The sequence below is a fragment of the Erythrolamprus reginae genome, chromosome 2, assembly GCF_031021105.1.
Source record: "Erythrolamprus reginae isolate rEryReg1 chromosome 2, rEryReg1.hap1, whole genome shotgun sequence".
NCBI lineage: Eukaryota > Metazoa > Chordata > Lepidosauria > Squamata > Dipsadidae > Erythrolamprus > Erythrolamprus reginae.
In genome coordinates this window covers 243670163-243689151 of record NC_091951.1, presented here as the reverse complement: position 1 = coordinate 243689151, position 18989 = coordinate 243670163, and the positions used below count along the sequence as shown (strand labels likewise).

Genomic DNA, 18989 nt, shown 5'->3' with positions numbered 1-18989 from the left:
CTTACTAACAGATTTAGAATCTAATCAGTCTTTAACTATTGCTAAAGCTGGTGGTAGGCAGTCTATGATTTGCAATCTGTACCTTCTAATTTCTTTAATTCTGGGTAAATAATCTGGAGTGCTACATAACATATACCATAACATATACCGTAAAAAGGAGGATAAAACAATAGTTTCTAGCTTTTATTGTGATCCTTTGCTTTTTGCTTGTTAGACAAATTCAATGCCCATCGTAACTACCCAGAAATTTCACCCATCACAAGAAATCATTTGTAATATTTATTTCTCTTCTAGTCAAATTGTAAAGCAGCAGATAGAAGGCAACACTGATTTAAGATATTTTTGCTTGTTTTCTCATAGATTCTGAGATAATTTTCAGTTCTTATACAGTAGTACCTCTAGATACGAGTTTAATTCGTTCCAGACCCGAGCTCATAAGTCGATCAACTCGCATCTCGAACGAACTTTAGACTTTGTTTTTCGCGCTGAGATAACGAGAAGCAAGGATTCTTGCGCCACCTAGTGGAAGCTCGGCTCGTATCCCGAATTTGAGCTCGGGTGTCAAACAGAAATTTTGCTCGCGTTGTGGCTCGTAACTTGGAATACTCGCATGTGGAGCAGCTCGTATCTAGAGGTACTACTGTACTAAGAAAATTTTAGCAATAGAACGAATAAAGCAGTGTGCTGTGGGAAAATATCTGGCTGGCACAATTGGAACCAAGTTTCCAAACTAAATGAACTCTTGTTGTTATCTGTAAGGACTTTCCTTGCTTCATCTAAAAATGAACACACATTAATTAGATTTACATAAACTCTGAAAACTCGTGACAATACTGCTCTGATGAAACACTATAAAGCAACTATAGAAAAACAAAAAATCCTGATCTTTGCAGAGACTGAAACTATACACCTACGGGATAAATGGCCAGAATATCAAAACAAGTGAAATGCTTTAAATATTTGTGTACTGTTTTCCATAGCTATATCAAATGCAGGACACGTTAACTTTACAAAATGCTCAAAAGCAATGGCTGCTATTCAATTCTTTTTCTCTTCATGGAAGCAGCACAGTACATCATAGTAACAGCAAAACTTTATTCAGCTAAGGTTAAACACAGCTACTTTTTAAATAGCAAGCTAGGACTTCGCACTTCCTTTTCTCCTCTTAATAGTAACCAATTTAAATTCCTAAGGGCTATATTTCACCTAGCCCCTTGTATTCCTAACATATTATTAAGGAGGGAGACAAAGCTATCTACTCGAAATAGGTGCATAATCTATATCACAGCACAATGGTTGAAGTTATAGTTCTTTTCCCTCAGGTTACAATAGCTGAGGGCAATTGTAAAACAATATGGTTCCAGACTATCTTACAAAAACATCAATATCTCAGGCTTCTCCATGGAGGCTTTCCAAATAATGAATTGTGGAATTCACTCAGTACCTTTAAACAACATATCAAAGACTTGGAAATCCAATGGGTCCAGTCTCAGCAGTCAAGTCCTTTTTTACAAAGTAGTAGAAACATACACCACACAACTGTGTCTAAATTCTGAAGAGCACTAATGATAGTTGGCTTTAACATTCTCCCCACAGCAGTTTTGGAGTGCCAATACAAAAAACTCCATGAGCTTAAGACTGTGCTCCTATGGACCAGGAGCTGTTGAAAATATAGAAATCTACACACTCCAATAAAATGCCCAGTTTTTGAGATGTAAAAAAAATCAGATCAAGTTAAATTGCTTCAGAATTCTTTCCAAATTTAACATATAAGCTATCTGATTTAATTGAAAAAGAACTGAAATCTTTTAGTGAAAAAATAACAATAAAAACTAGAATAATGTGACTGCATAAGCATTCGCACTCTAGGAGTGGTGCGGTGGCCTACAGGTGGAGCTCTCACCTCACAATCAGGAGGCTTATAATAATTTATTAGACTTGTATAAGAGTTGAGTTCGATTCTAGATAGAAGCAGATATTTCTCTCTCTGAGCACAATGAGAATATACAGTATCTGCTGAATAAAATTCTGCATTGGTGATAGGAAGGACCATTAACTCTTAACGCTATCTCCATTCAGTTGCCCAGACTCCACCCCAAACAAGGGTTTATGAGGTTGTTAAAAGATTATGATGATAAGCATTCACACCCTCTTATAAGTAGGGATATAGCTGTGTTCAGAATTAAACAATCACATTCAAAATGATACTAATTGGTAGTATACATTTGTCATCAATTAAAGAGATTCTGATCAAACCTGTCTAAAGTTCAGCTGTTGTAATATTTACTCAGTTGTTTCTTACAGTGAAAGGAAATCATGGTCTGCAAAGAGCTTACAGAGCACCAAAGGGACCTCATTATTAGAAAGTATCAATCAGGAGAAGAGTGTATAAAAATGTCCAAGGCATTGTTTATACCATGGAACACAATAAAGAGTCATCAACAAGTGGAGAAAATATGGTGCCACAGTGACATGACCAAAAACTGGATGTTACTTCAAAATTGATTTGGGGGGTTGGAGGTGGGGTGGGGAGAAGAAAAAAGAAAACTGGTCCAAAAAGCCTACAGCAACATTAAAAGAACTGCAGGAATTTCTAGCATGTGCTGATTGTGTACTATGTGTAACAAGCTCACATATTTTTTAATAAGAGTTTTTATTGTTTTTCTCCACAATTCATCAATACACATACAGTGGTACCTCTACTTAAGAACTTTTCTAGATAAGAACTGGGTGTTCAAGAATTTTTTGTCTCTTCTCAAGAACCATTGTCTACTTAAAAATCCGAGCCCGGAAAAATTTCTCAGGAAATTTGAGAGTGGCATGAAGGCCCGGCCAGTTTCCTGCCATTCCCCTTTTAATCCCAGCCATCTCGGACTTTTCTGGGCTGCCAAAGGAGCCTTTCGGTGGTGCTTAAGGAGGCTTTGGCAGTCCAGAGCGAACGAAGCATTTTTCTTTCTCTGGGTGCTTGGAGAGGGAATAAACCACTTTGCTCTGGTGACTCCCTCGTGTTGCCTCCCATACACCCGGCACGAGGTTGCCTCCCAGAGCATCTGGACACGGAAGGGCAAAAGGCAAAAGGGGGCGCTTTGCCCCAGCCTGATCAACTTGGCTTCAGCCAAACCTAGGAATCACCAGAGTGAAGGAAGGGCGCTGGCTACAAAGCGAGTGAGCAAGAGGAGAGCCCTTCAGCATGGGGAGGAAGAGGAAGCAGGTAACAGCAGCAGCCGCCTTTCAGTCAAAGGAGCGGGAGGATCCTCCCTCTCGCCTGCCTGGACTTCTCTCTGGAGCAGTGTATGGGAAGCAGCCTCCCGCCAGGTGTATGGGAGGTACATGCTCCTCCTCGCCGCCTCAGAGTCCCTCTTTTTTTTTTAACCCTTAAAGTTTTGAATTTTTTTGATTCCCCTCATCTTACCTTCTTCCTTCAGCAGTAACTCTCCTCCTCCTCTTCCTCCTCCCCCCACCCAAATTCCGAGCTTTTATTTCTATCCTAATGGGTTTGCACACATTATTTGCTTTTACATTGATTCCTAAGGGAAAAATTGCTTCTTCTTAAGAACGTTTCTACTTAAGAACCTGGTCATGGAACGAATTAAGTTCTTAAGTAGAGGTACCACTGCACCTTAATTCTTAACAAAATATACATAATTCTATTTAATAGTACATGGACCAGCATCTTAATTTGCACACTTTACACATTAATTACCTGCCTGTTTCCACCTTTATATCATATCACTCCCCTCCCTTTCTTTCCCTCTTCCCTCTGCCAAGCCATATTCTTCATATGTCTGGGCTATTTTTCACAAAGAAAAGCATCCAAACCTGGCTAGATTTTGCAAAACTCTACTCAGGTTAGACAAAAGCATATGAGAAAATGTTTTATAGCCTGATGAGACCAAGGTTAAACATTTGGGCCATAATTCCAAAAAGTATGTTTGGCACAGAAAGTACACATCACCAAAAGCACATCATACCAACAGTTGAACATAATGGGGTGGGGGGGTTTTTTTGGGGGGGGGGTGCTTTTCTTCAGCTGGAAATGGGGCTTTACTTAAGGTGGAGGGGATTATGGTTTTTTCCAAATGTCAGTGAATTTTGGTACAAAATCTCCAGGATTCTGCTGAAATGCAAGTCTCTGTTAAAATGCTAAGTATGAAGAGGAAATTCACTTGTCAACGTAACACCAAGCCAAAGCATACTTCCAAATCAAGAAAAGAATGGATATACAGTTTTAGAATGGCCCAGTATAGCCTGGACCTGACTCCAATTGAAAATCTGGAGTGGGGTGACTGAAGAAGGCTGTGCCCAGGAGATGCCCTCACAATCTGACAGTTTTGGAGTGCTTTTGCAAAGAACAGTGGGCAAAATTCCCAAAACAAGATGTACAATGTTGATAGGTTCTTATCTTAAAAGACTGAATGCCGTCATAAAATCAAAAGATGCTTCAATAAAGTAGTACTTTAAAGATAGGCACACTTACAATATGTAACCATGTTATTGTGCATTATATTATTCCCTGCCGTAAAAGATTTCAGTTTGTTTTTAAACCGAATTATAGCACTTATATGTTACACTGAAGGTAGAAAGAATTTTGAACTGATTTATCTTGATCTGATTTTTTTTAAACATCTCTAAAATATGGCAATTTAACAAGGGTGTGTAGACTTTCAATATCGCCCCATATACTGCTCCCTCTATAATAAAAAATTATCTTGGGAAATTATGATCGTTTTATATGTAGTTAAAATGTGTATATACTGCTTACAAAAGCAGGCAAACTTTTATTAATTTCTGATATATCTACAACCCATTATAATATTTCATCTTGGTTTTTTTTACTTCATTTTTCTCAATAATGTTTGTTTCTCAATAAAGTAATTTTTACTTTATTTTTCTCAATAATACTGGTCATTCATCTGAACTGTATGTTTTCAACAGATGGTCATATGCAATAGCTAAAGAAACTGCCAACTTACTAAGCTGTAAAATGTCAATTTATAAATGCTCTAACTGTAGAATCTGATTTGATACACAATTTCTTTTGACCATCATTTTTAAGCAGTTGATTTCTAATTGTCTACAAGAAAATAGGCTATGTAATGTTTAGGAAAATTAGAACAACATATTGAAAGCTCATTATAGTCTCCATGAAATGTCTATCCCATGTATCACCAAGTATACGGAGCCATCCTCACAAAATCTAATTTGACTTGTAACTGCTGCCAAGTATTTTCTACCCCCAATCTTCTAGCATGTAAAAATGGCTTGGAAGACAAGCAGTGATATGGTGGTGGTTTGTGGAAAAAGGTAAGAATATATATTTTATTGTTTTGAATTTCCCCCCAAAATTTTAAACGGATAGGGCAGAAGGAACAACTACAGACATTTCTGATTCTGGGGCTCAAGTTACTGTTTTCATTCTTGTCAATAAATAAACTTGATGTAGACTGTAGTGAAACTCATTAAATGATTATTTCAACTCCTAAGGTTTGTAGTGGAAAACTTGTTTTAAGGATAGGTTATGCCTAAACCTGTTCTTAATGCTATCTGAAAATATCCTCTACTCTAAACTAATTTTAAAAAGGCCTGTTCTGTTTTTCAGATGTTAGTTCCAGGGTTACTTCCAACAGAGCAACACCAATTATATTCTTCACAGTGCTGGACATTACATATAGCCTTTAAACTTATATCTGAATGATTATCCATTTCATTTCTGTATTACCGGGATCACATGATGAAGGAAGTATGGAGTAGAGGCTTATTATTGCAATTATCATAAAGCAGAGATAATGGTTTTGAGAAAACAGATGAAACAATAGCAAAATGGTTCTGCAGCTAAATAAAAGTTTAAATTTATGAGGAAAGGCACACATACTTTATGTAGTCTGAGATGACAGAATACCTTCATTTACTTACCAAGTGAGCCCAAAACAACAACGATTGTTAAGATCCAGACAAGTACTCTTGAAATATATCTGATTACCACCATCAAAATCATGGAAAGCACTGCAGAGAAACAAAATAGGATAGACAGGTGAATTATTTCAACTAGAAATAGCCAAAAATAATGGCTGCATAGCATAATTTAAAATTGGTAAAAAAATTGCTTAAGAGTTTCTTTAAGTCTTCTGTACAACAATGTGCAGGTTAAGCTACCCTATTCAGCTCCCCAGTTGTAAAATAAATAAAGAGATGCAGGGACATATGACAAAAGATTAAATGGCATGATAGAACAGCACATTTATTATCATGAGTTGCAAAAATGTCAAACAACTCATGGTGAGCAAAGCCCAAAACATTGCATGCAGACACACATGCTAAACATGTCAAGGATGAATAAGGATGTAAAAATTGTGAGAAGAGCCATGGAATACTTTATGTTTCAATTTGATCAGGGTGATTCATTTAGCTAACTCTTACAGATTTAGTGCTTTGTTTGGAATGTGAAAATCCCGCCTTTTCACTATATTGTTTGTGGTATTTTGTTCCATACTGAAACATAGTTAAAATGCTAATAACAAGCTTAGAAGAGCATGAAAAGCTGCAACTCCTTCTGGATTGCATGTGTCATTTGATAGGGATGCTACTTTTAATGTAATTAACATTAGAAGTAATGAATTATATTAAATTATGTATGAATGTGTGTCCAAGTGCACATAAATACATAAACATAAATTGCAGCATAATGAATATGTAATATTTAGCAAGTTATCAGCAAACTGATACATGGGTGAACTGTTTCCGAAATGGGCTCGTTAATATACTTAAGCAAGCACTGAGAAGTGAAGATTAAATTATACACTTTTGCTCATTTGCTAACTTAGCTGAGATTATCAATATTCATCAAGTTTCAAGATATTAATTTCCCATTGATTGTGACATAAATATGCAGAGAGGTAAAGGCTTTCAATTGATTTAAAAGTTTTTTTTCAATCGACTATGTTGATGAAACAAATGTAATTATCACACTGCTACATGTTTTATCATCTCAAAATGAATGGCTTTAGAAAGTTATGAATTCTCAGTCATTGCAAATAATCCCAAATCTTATGAACATTTTGTATCTATGTGTATGATGTATATTATAAGGAATTTTAATGAATATTTTTCATTCAGAGCTATTCGCTCAATTTAAGACCATACCAAGGATATTTCTCTGTTATTATCATCATATTTATTTTGACAATCAAGTCTATATAGCGTTAATAATTTTTAAATAGCACTCTTTAAACTATGTGATTGAAAGATCAATTAATTAGTTCAACAATACTATGCACACTAATTCTAATTAAAACTATACCAAATCTTTGCCCTTGAACATTTGAAATAACATATGAACTTTAAGGAGATGTAATGTTTTATGCCGTGTGAATTCTTTCTATTTCACTGTGTGGCTGTTGTCTATAAAAGAAACAAAATAATGTCAATATAGACAAATAAGCTTGCAGTGCTTTCATTATGGAGTCCTTATTGAATTATAACCATGCCAGAATGAGCAGTCAGATAATATTCAGCTTGGAGGCAGTCTATTATCTGCATTTGGTTAATTGTTTCAGTTTGTTTTGTTGCAACAACTTTGTTTGGATCCTTAGTTTGTTCCTGCAAAAAGGCCAGTTTGGGATGTGTGAAATATATCCATGGATATGTTACTTCCTTCCACCTATTCATTCTTTTCTAAATTCATTTTAAGTGAAAGGATATTTCAATTGGAAAACAAAAAAATATGCTTGCCTGCTTATTTATTTACTATGTGGTTAGTTAAGTCATGCTATATAAAAGCCAGTGTTTCTTTTCTAATAGTGAATGGTACTTCCTATTTTTTAAAAAAGTTCCTTTTATTGTACATAATAGTATTTGGACATTTGAATTAAAGTAGTGGCAATCCTGATATTTATTTTAGGGTAAAGTTTTAATCTTTTCATTTGTTTTTAATATACTTATAGCTGCTATTTATCTGATGAGTTTATAGCAGTTTATCTATTGTTCTTTATCACTAAGCAAAGCTGTATAGCTATATAGCTGTATATAGCTATATATATTTATATAGTCAGATTTCTTTAACTACAATAGAAATGCAAAATTGTGCCTTCAAACAATTCAGCTTTCATCAGTTAAAATCCCCATACTGCTTAAATATAAGGAGAATCAATGCACACATGTTTTAAAAAGCATTTAAGTCAGAAGCTGGATAAGAAACATTTTTTGGGAATAGTTTCTGATTTATTTATTCAATTTTTATGCCGCCCTTCTCCTTAGACTCAGGGCAGCTTACAACATGTTACCAATAACACTTTTTAACAGAGCCAGCATATTGCCCCCACAATCCGGGTCCTCATTTTACCCACCTAGGAAGGATGGAAGGCTATTATATTCTGTAAGCGTTAATAATGAGCATGCGTCATTTTCATATTGTGGGGATGAAAGTTGTTCAATACTACAGAAATAGCTAAGAATGAGAAAAAAAATTACCTAGTGATAACAAGCAAAGTCCCAATATAATCTCTTTGCAGGTCATTACTCCACTAATCAGCCTGTGCAAGATACTACTGTCACTGACAAAGGTGATCAGGGCTTCTGCAAACTTGGTATAGCAGGAAATGTTCACAGGAGCACAGCGATGGAAGAATGGAATAGGTGCACTGGTGATACAAGAAAAAAAATCAGAAAAAAAATTACTCCTATGTAATATAAATGCCACATCAACACACAAATGGAAGGTGAATTGATGCAGTACACTCCACCCTCATAAATACTGTAAACCACAAGCTGTGAGATAAAATAAAAGTGCTGCTATCAATGAAAATGATTGTAATGGCTCATGAAGTAATTTTAAAAAAAACACGAAGAGGGTGGAGTGCGCATACTGATTTTCCCAAACATCATCTTAACACAAAAAAGAAAAATCAATCAATCTAAAAGAATAACAAAAGTCCACTACTACTGAGTCTTAAAAATGATATTCTATCATTTAATGTAAGAGAGAAATGTTCAATTTCTAGAATTCTCACCTATTACCACCTCAACTTCCTTCAGAAAAGTAAATATTTTGTAGCAGAAGAAAGTACCCAAGAACATATGTGCTAGAACACACACACACGCACATAGGAGGTGGAGGGAGGAAAGAGAGAAAGAGGAAGGGGGAGAGGAAAGGGGGAGAGAGAGATTAAGAGAGAGAAATGCATTTTTATGGAGATACTACAGACATATCTTATCTCAAAATTTATTCTAATTATTGGATATTATGATTTGATGGTTGAGTCACCAGTTCTAGCAAATTATATATTTGTACACTATAGGATACATAACCTGCTTACTAGGATTCAGGTGGTGTGCAGTAACTCAAAATAATGACATTAAAACACCAAATAAAAAAGCCCTAAAATAATTATCTAAAGGCAGCCATGTGAGCCTTACTGCTTAACTGTTGCGCAGAATAACTTCTAATAACCAGGAGGCTAGGGGCATTTACACCTCAGGAGACTATCCAAAGTCTTGAGATGTATCACTAGCTTCTCACCAGCATTCCCTCTAAAACAATGTAGCAGGTGGGCTGAATCTTGCTGGGATAGGCAGATGTAAATACCCATGAAACTGTAGTGGCTGAGAAGCAGACAGTAACCAAAGCAGTAATTATAGTATCAATTAATTTGTTTGTTTGTTTGTTTGTTTATTGATTGATTGATTGGATTTGTATGTCGCCCCTCTCCGTAGACTTGGGGCGGCTAACAACAATGATAAAAAACAACATGTAACAATCCAATTAATAAAACAACTAAAAACCCTTATTATAAACCAGACATACACACAAACATACCATGCATAACTTGTAATGGCCTAGGGGGAAGGAATATCTTAACTCCCAATGCTAAATGAGAACCCTATTCTGGACCAATGCAAGTTTCTGCATCATCTTCAGAAACAGTCCCATATAGAATGCATCACAGAAGTATAACCACAAAGAGATAAGGAAATTCTAGCAATCTGATGATATATAATTTGATATAATAATAGGTTAATTTTGTTGTTCAGCAGTTATATCATAGCTTTCACAGGAATAGTATAAGCTTCTCTACCCTGGGTAGAAGTACTTGATAGCCAGATCATTCAATACATTATATGGTGTTAAGTTCCACTAATTAAATGACAAGTCCCTACCACGTTAATAATAATAATTATTATTATTCATTCTTACTTAATAGACAGCTACACGACCACTGCCAAAATTTAAAGGAAACTGTCAAACTTACCTATATTTAATTTTCTTTGGAACACAGAACTTCTTGCAATTTTATTCATTACAGATTCTAATGATAGAAACAATCTCCATATCTAAGTGGAATTTTATTCAATCCCCTTCTTTGATTCACTTCCTGGTGCCTTACTTGCCAAGTTCAGCAAAAGTGTGACAAGTGGGGTATGATATGCCTTTTTACTTCTCAGCTGGATATCTTTTTAAAAGCCTTCACATCAAGGAAACAAGAAAATACTCAACCTCCTTTTTCCATACACATTTCACTTGCAGAGACAAATGTTAAACAGTGATTGTGTTTTTAGCTGCAAGCTGAAAGAAAATTATTGTCTAGCTAATTTTTTAGAATCTCTAATTTCCACATAACTAAAAATCACTTTGAAATGCAAGTATAAACAAAGTTCAAACTATGCTTAAAGCTGTCGGATAAACAATTGACACCTATCAAACGTGTAAGGCATGCTGTAACTTTAATTCAATTTTCTAAATTGATAGAAGAAATATACATCTTTTAAAAAATCATATTTTAATAAATATTGTCAGATTTAATTTTATCAATATGTTCAATCACTATACTGTGTCCGACTTTTTGCAACCCCATGGAACCCAGCACACCCCTGCCCTCCACTGTCCTGCCCAAATTCATGTTCTTTATTTTGATGACACTATCTAATCCAGGGGTGTCAAACTTGTGTCATCATGGCAGCATCACATGAAGTATTGCAACTTTTTCCCCCTTTGGTAAGCCAGGTGTGGACGTGGCCACTGCGTGACACATCTGCCTCGCAGGCCATAGGTTTGACAGCCTTGATCTAACCAGTTCATCCTTTGCCATCTCCTTCTTCTTTTGGCTTCAGTCTTTCCCAACATCAGTATCTTTTTCTAATGAGCCCTCTCTTCTCATTAGGTAGTCAAAGCATTCCGAGTTTCAGTATCTATCCTTCCAAAGAACAGTCAGAGTTGATTTCCTTTAGGATTGACTGATTTGATGTGGCAGTCCAATCCGAAAGCATCAATTCTTTAACTCTCAGCCTTCCTTATGGTCCAATTCTAAGAGCCATACATTACTATTGGGAAAGCCATAGTGTTGACTGTATAAAGTTTTTGTCAGCAAGGCGATGTCTCTGCATTTTAATATGCTGTCTAGTTTTGATCTGGGAAAGCAGAGATATTGATATAAATACAAAAAGCAGGTTAGTCTTTCCTATAATTATGTATGGGTGTGATAATTGGAATAACTGATTGAAGAACTGGCACCTTTGAACTGTATTGCTGTCATAAATTACTGCTTATACTACATTACAGATAGACTATCCATTAAATAGTATGCCTCTTCTTAAGAACAATTTTCCACTTAAGAACCCGAGCCCAGAAAAATTTCCCAGGAAATTTGAGAGTGGCACGAAGGCCCGGCCAGTTTCCTGCCATTCCCCCTTTAATCCCGGCCATATCGGTCTTTTCTGGGCTGCCAGAGGAGCCCTTCGGTGGCACTTAAGGAGGCTTTGGCAGCCCAGAGCAAACAGAGGGAGGCGTGTGCTCCTCCTCGCCACCTTAGAGTCCCTCTTTTCTTTTTTTTTAAGCCTTAAAGTTTTGGATTTTTTTTATTCTTCTCACCTCACCTTCTTCCTTCGGCAGCAACTGTCCTCCTCCTCTTCTTACTCCTCCTCCTCCCACCCAAATTCCAAGCTTTTCTTTCTTTCCTAGTGGGTTTGCTTTTACATTGATTCCTATGGGAAAATTGCTTCTACTTACAAACTTCTCTACTTAAGAACATGGTCATGGAACAAATTAAATTCTTAAGTAGAGGTACCACTGTATATAGATCCTATTAAAAGTCACTGCTTTATTTGTCATTACTGCCTTTTAAATTTGATATTGCTAAAACATTCAACTAAAGCTGAATTATTTTCATTTTTTAAAGCATCTACTGGCTAAAATTAATTTCTTACAGGAGAAATTTAAAATACTTAAAATTAAGTAAAGTAAAAATAAAAATTATTTTTTAAAAAAATACTGTATATATGAGAAATATCACTCTTCTTTTTACAATAACTTAAAATCTGTTTGGTGTAGTTGAAACATTCCCTGAATCACACTATTGGGGACAGAAGAGAAGGCTGTAATATATTCAAATAATATCTCATATGTTAAAGCTAGAAAAAAAATTCTATTCCAAATTTTATTTTATTGAAAGTTTGGAGACAGACTTGATATTAATAGCTTGTAGCAACAATTTACACAAGTATAAGCTGTTTGTTTGTTATGACTTTTAATCTTTAACTTTCACATTTCACATTCCTCATTTTATAAGGAAAATTTCATAGCTCCAAGATTTGTACTTATATTGTGTTTAGTTGCAAATAAAGTGTTTTCTACCCTGTCAATTTTTAATGGGGTAAAATAAATTTGAGTAATAATGATTCTGATACTGACTGGTTTGAGAGGCTTGCTAACATTTATTACATACATTATTTTCAATAAATTAACTATACATTTTTATTGCAATGGCATTCTGTAACTTTTACAGAGTTGGGCAAGGTGATTTAATTTTTCATACCTTCAGCTTGTCATTGGGCATTTATCTTACTTTCAGGGCTCGGCCTGTGATTGCCGAAGCAGACAGCCACCCCAGGCTTCTATCTGTCACCCTCGAGAGCCTCCGCCAATCAGTTGTGAGATACAGCATGCCTTTAAAAGTTATTTCTCTGTTTGCTGTAAATCCAGGGATTTCTATAATGGTTAAAAAAATTAATGTCTCTTCAGAAGCTATTTGGAGCTGAAATTTTAGTAAACTAAGTTAAAAAACTGGGGACCGTTACCAAGGAGGCATGTCCTTAGAAATTCAATTCAGCCAATACAGCTATGAGACTAGAGTAACCCATCCTGGACTCTCCCATCAACACTATGAAGAAACGTATATTACATGATCTTTGTTTTAAAATATTACATAGATCTATTTTATGAGAAAAATAGACCTTTTACTGTTTTGAACTGATTCAATTCTTTTAAAAAACTGTTTTTAAAAATAGTTCAATTTTTAAAAAGCAACTTGGATGTTACAAAATGCTTCTTCACATTTTATTTAATTGAATCATATTATTTAGTCTATCTCAGGGGTCTCCAACCGCCGGTCCGCGGACCGGGACCGGGCCGTTGGGGGTTTTCAGCCGGTCCGCGGCACCAGGGCCCCCTCGGCCTTTCCGCGCTGCCCACCGCCCGCCCGATTTGCCCCCTCTGCTCCTCTGCCACCTCCTGCCTTTCACCGCAGCTCCTCCCGCACCCGGAACGCACGCCCTGCTCGCCTCACATTTGCCGAGAGGACTTTCGCCCCGGGCTCTCAGCAAGGGGGCTGCATGAGAGGCGGGGCCGGCGGAAGGTGATATTCAATGTCGGGGGCGCACGGGCGGTTTTGCGCGCGCTCCCTATCTCCCTGCTAGCCCACTCGGAATACTGTATTCAAAATAAGAAAAGCCTTCGCCGGCAAAGGCTTTTCTTATTTTGAATACAGTATTCCGAGTGGGCTAGCAGGGAGATAGGGAGCGCGCGCAAAACCGCCCGTGCGCCCCCGACATTGAATATCACCTTCCGCCGGCCCCGCCTCTCATGCAAACCCCCTTGCTGAGAGCCCGGGGCGAAAGTCCTCTCGGCAAATGTGAGGCGGGCAGGGCGTGCGCGCGTCACCGCTGAGAAGAACGGAGAGAGAACGAGAGTGAGTGAAAGCAACAGACAGCAAGATAGAGAGAAAGTGAGAAAGAGAGAGTGAGAGAAAGGGGGAGAGAAAGAGATAGCAAGAGAGAGAGAACAAGAGAGAGAAGGAGCGTGAGAAACAAAACAAGAGAGAAAGAGTGAGAGAGAGAGAAAGCAAAAGAGACAGAAAGAAAACAAGAGAGAGAAAGTGAGAAGAAGAGAGAGAAAGAGGGGGAGAGAGAGAGAAAGAGAGAGGGGGGAGAGAGAGAAAGAGAGGGAGAAAGAGAGGGAAAGGGGGGAGAGATAGCAAGAGAGGGAGAGAGAAAGAGAGGGAAAGGGGGAGAGAGGGGGGAGAGAAAGAGGAGATAAAGGAAGAGGAGAGAGAGAAAGGAAGAGAAAGAAAGAGGGATAGAAAGAGAGAGAGAGTGAGAGATGCTCAGTGAGCCTTTCTTTGAAGTTGCCTTTCTTTCTTTCTTTCTTTCTTTCTCTTTCTTTCTTTCTTGCTCTTTTTCTTTCTCTCTTTTACCTTTCCTTCCTCTATTTCTTTTCTTTCTCCTTCCTACCTTCTTCCCTCCCTCCCTCCAGTCCTTCCTCTCTTACTCTCCCCTTTCATAAGTTTCCTTGCTTCCTTCCTCTGTTCCTGTCCCTTCCCTCTTTCCTTCTTTCTTCCTTCCTTCCTTCCTTTCCTCCCTTCCTTTCCTCCCTCCATTTCTTGCTTTCCTTTTCCTTCCTCCCTTCTTTCCTCCCTCATTCCCTTCTTTCACTCCTTCCTCTCTTACTCTCCCCTTTCACACCTTTCTTTGCTTCTTTGCACCCTTCTTCTGTTCCTGTACCTTCCCTTTTTCCTTCCTTCCTTCCCACCCTCCGTCCATTCATTCACCCATTCCTCTCTTGATCGCCCCTTTTACGGCGCCGCTGACAGCTAGCTCCCCCCCCCCACCGGGCCATGGAAAACTGGTCTAGCTGAAAGCCGGTCCCTGGTGCAAAAAAGGTTGGGGACCTCTGGTCTATCTGATCTAAAAGTTATTGCATCTTCTAATATTCCAGTTTACAATTATTCTTTTTTCAACAGGAAGTTAAAGGAAGCTGATAAAACTACATTCATTTATGTGGAATAATATATGTAAACCCTTGTAAATCAATGAAGTTAATAATAATAATAATAATAATAATAATAATAATAATAATAATAATAATAATAGTATCTTATTATCTTATTTTTAATAAATGTTTACAGAGATCAAAATCAGTGAACTTACACAAAACAAGAGAGATGGTTTAGCATTTTCCATTTCCATATCTAGTGTTTTCATAGCCTGCTGGTCTTTTGCAAGGCAGTGAAAATCTGGACATGTGCCAAGATCAGGGACTTGGAAGGTTTGATAACTCGTTGAGAAGTTTTGCTGAGTGTCCTTAGCTTTTAATTTCTGTTGATTTTTTTTTACTGTTTCTAAAGTATTAGCTACATAGAGTTGCATGAGTGATGAGCAACCATATACATTTATTTATTGTTATTTAAATGAACATCAAGTGAATAAATAACCAGTTTTCCAGGAGGCCATTTTTCAATTAGAGAGGACATTTTCAATTAGAGAAAACATCTCAAGTTGAACAGCTCACTCAGTACTGCTGCCATGAGTATTTCAAACTGGAAATTAACAAGATTTTGTTCTATGTCTGGAATAAACGGTAAAATATTGCAAGTTAAAGAAGACTGAATATTACAAACACACGTGCACAAAATAGATTCAAATTCAATGTAAACCACTCAAAACTCAACTGCAGAAAATACAACTTCAGCAACAGTGATCAATGCATGGAATGCACTACCTTACTCACTGGTTTCTTCCTCAAACCCCAAAAACCTTAGACTGTCTACAGTCGACCTCACCCATTCCTGAGGTCTGTAAGGGGCATGCATAAGTGCACCATCGTGCCTACCATCCCTGTCCTATTGTCCAAATGTACTTATAACTACTTTGCTTTTGTTTATGTTTATACCATACCTATTATCTTGTACATGTTTTGACAAACAAACAAATCAACAAACCAATAAATAAATAAAAATGATAGCTACAAACGTAAATATAATAGTATTTTTTAATGTAGATTTAAATACTAGTCATTGAACTTGTTGATACATGTACATAGATTTTTTGTTAACTGACTTTACTATTTATGGGCATTTTTAATGTGTTTAATGTTTTACAATTCCTTGAGCCAATTTTCTGTACATTGCTGCAGTTGCAATATGTATCTTATCTAAAGTGCAAAAAAAAAAAAAAGAACAAACCCCTTTTTAAAAAAATTCCCCTGGCCCAAACACTAAAAAAATTCAATTTTTATCCCACTGGAATACAGCTAATTTGGAACATTTGTGACAAAATGCTGCAAGTGTTCAATTGAGAAAAAGTGAGATACATTATTGCTCTGTTTGTTGGTAAAAGCTCTTATTCATATACAGTAAAACATTCTAGTCCAGAAACAACTTTATTATTTTTTCTGCTATAATTGAATTTGTAAATGCTCTTTAAATCTTCCTAGTTATAGAATTCAACTTTCCCTTGAGGAACACAGAAAAATTCTAAGAAACATCTGACTGATTTTACACAATATAGGATTGTATGCTTGCCAATTAAAGAGATTAACAAACTCGGATGAATCTGATTCCAAATGTTTTTTTCAACTCAAGGAAATCCCACTATACGGTATGTTCCTGCTGTTTTGAAAATGGAACCTCTAAAATAAGTGGTTGGGTTTTTTGGTGTGCATACATTTTTTTAGCTACACCTGCTGGCAGGAAGGATCAAGCAGAAATGACAGAATACACCTACATGATGGCTAAGTGCGACAATTTTAACTCTTTCCTGGTTGTCAACACAGCAACAATTTGTCTTTTCTGCAGTAATTATTTTTAAAAAAACATGAAGCCACTTCATTTGTAAATAGTATTTTAACAATAACCTTATTCAGATTTCACCATTAAATATGGTCAGTTCAGCATATATGGTCTCAGATCCTAGTCCTAGTGATGACATCAACTGAAGAGAAAAATCTCCCTGATTACAGCATGATTATCATCAGCAGGCAGTCTTGGTGTACAAATACTGTATGTCTATATTTGCTGCAGGCTTGAGAGAGGGTTCTAAATCAAGTGATTTGCAGAGAGTTATGCTGTATAGAAAAGGTGAATGCTTGCTCGCTATTCCTCAACTGAGCAATACCCAAGAAAATCTGAACAAGCATTTTGAGTTTATTATGGGGTTAAGAATTCCATGGCTTAATAGAATTGTGACCAATAAAAGCAAAGGCCCAGCCCAGCATTGGCTCATGGTAGTCAACTAGACTCCTGTGACAAACAATGTTCCCTCTAATTTTTTTTCGGTGTGGGTGGAAAAGTATAGTATCTGAGCGGCAGTCCCTTCGGGACTGGGCGGCATAGAAGTATAAATGAATGAATGAATGAATGAATGAATGAATGAATGAATAATTTCTCTCTCTCTTCCTTCCTCTCCCCTCTCCCTCTCTTACTTTCTTCCTCTCTCTCTCCCTTCCTCTTCTTTCTCTCTCTTCCTTTCTTTCTCTCTCCCTCTTGCTCTCTCTCTTTTTCTCACTTTCTCTCACCCTCTCTTTCTATGTCGCTCTGTCTGTTGCTCTCTCTCTCTCTCGTTTCTCTCTCTCTCTTTCTCTCTCTCTTTCTCTCTCTTGTTTTCTCTCTTTCTCTCTTGCTTTCTTTCTCTCTCTTTCTCTCTTGTTTTCTTTCTATCTCTCTTGCTCTCTCTCTCTTGCTCTCTCTCTTTCTCTCTCCATCTCTCTTTCTTTCTATCTCACTCTGTATATTGCTCTCTCTCTCTGTCAGCGAGGGGGCTGCGAGAGTGCTTTCTCCGAGCGCTTCAGGAACGCCTGCCCCGCCTCTACTGCAGCCCCCTTGCTGACAGCCTGGGACGAAAGCGCTCACAGTGAAGGGGCTTCGAGAGGGGTGGGACGGGCATTCCCGAAGCGCGCGGAGAAAACCCTCTCGCAGCCCCCTGGCTGGGAGCGCGGATAAGAAGCCACCACCGCCGCAGGAGAAGCCACGCCCCAAGGTGGAGAAAACCAAAGAGGGGACGGATCGGGCGGGCAGGGGCAAGAGGCCAGGGGTGCGAAGGGGCCAGAGGCACCATGGGGAGGTGGGGGTGGCCGCGGCTCCCTTTCCTTCCACCTATGTCTACTGCTGGTGCCTCCCCGGCCTGGCTCCCCCACGGGCTGGCAGGGGGATGGTGAGCGTGCGCGGCGCCTCCGCACCTTCGTCGCTCCTCGCCCCCAACTCCAACTCCTTGCGTGGCCTTGGAAAAGGGTGCACGGGGGGTTATTTTTGGCTGCGCGCCCATGTGGGCACACATCTTAAAGTGAACAGTGGTGACAAATCTAGGACATGATCATGCCCCCATCAAACTAATTCCTGTTTAATGCTATACAGAAGAAGTTTATGGCCACCCCCATATCTCCTGAGATTGTCTCTCCCATTTATTTATCTACATAAAGTCCCCCCCCATTGTCCCAAATTCCCTACTTAATTTTGATGGACACATGTAACATTATGAAAAAAGTTATCTTCCCATTCAAATTTTTCATACTGCATGTGATTACCTAAGCCTTTGTCACTATTCCTTGGCTATTAAAATATTTAATTTCTGATTCAAGAAGAATCAGAATTTTACAAAATCTGGGAGAGGGTTTATACTTGGTTGGTAAAAAAAATGCTTAATGAATTTTAATATATATATATATATATTTGAATTTATCATTAGATATGTCTATAAATAGAGAAATGTAATAGATATTTTTTTTACTTCTCTGAATTGATCTAATCAATAATAGTTTTTCCTTTTTTGTATCATGAAGACTTCTATTTTGAGCGGAGCGATTGTACTCCTTTTTATGTTATGTGTTTTGTTTGTGATGTCTGTCCTTTGAAAAATAATAAAAATATTTTTAAAAAATATTTAATTTCCCAAATTATCTCAAACAATGTGACTTTCTCTTATAGGGAAAACACTACCCTCCTTTCACCATT

At 37.5% G+C, this 18989-nt stretch overlaps 1 protein-coding gene across 2 annotated transcripts in view; it reads right to left on the bottom strand.

Annotated features, from left to right (window-relative positions):
- The window catches only part of SLC44A1 (solute carrier family 44 member 1), a 91280-nt gene that overhangs the window by 24623 nt on the left and 47668 nt on the right, over positions 1 to 18989 (bottom strand). For both annotated transcript variants that reach the window (XM_070742372.1, XM_070742373.1), the window contains exons 6-7: positions 8467 to 8636; positions 5914 to 6003 (exon numbers count right to left, since the gene is read on the bottom strand). In XM_070742372.1, the coding sequence (XP_070598473.1) occupies positions 5914 to 6003; positions 8467 to 8636 (260 nt within the window). The remainder of the gene's footprint in view (positions 1 to 5913; positions 6004 to 8466; positions 8637 to 18989) is intronic.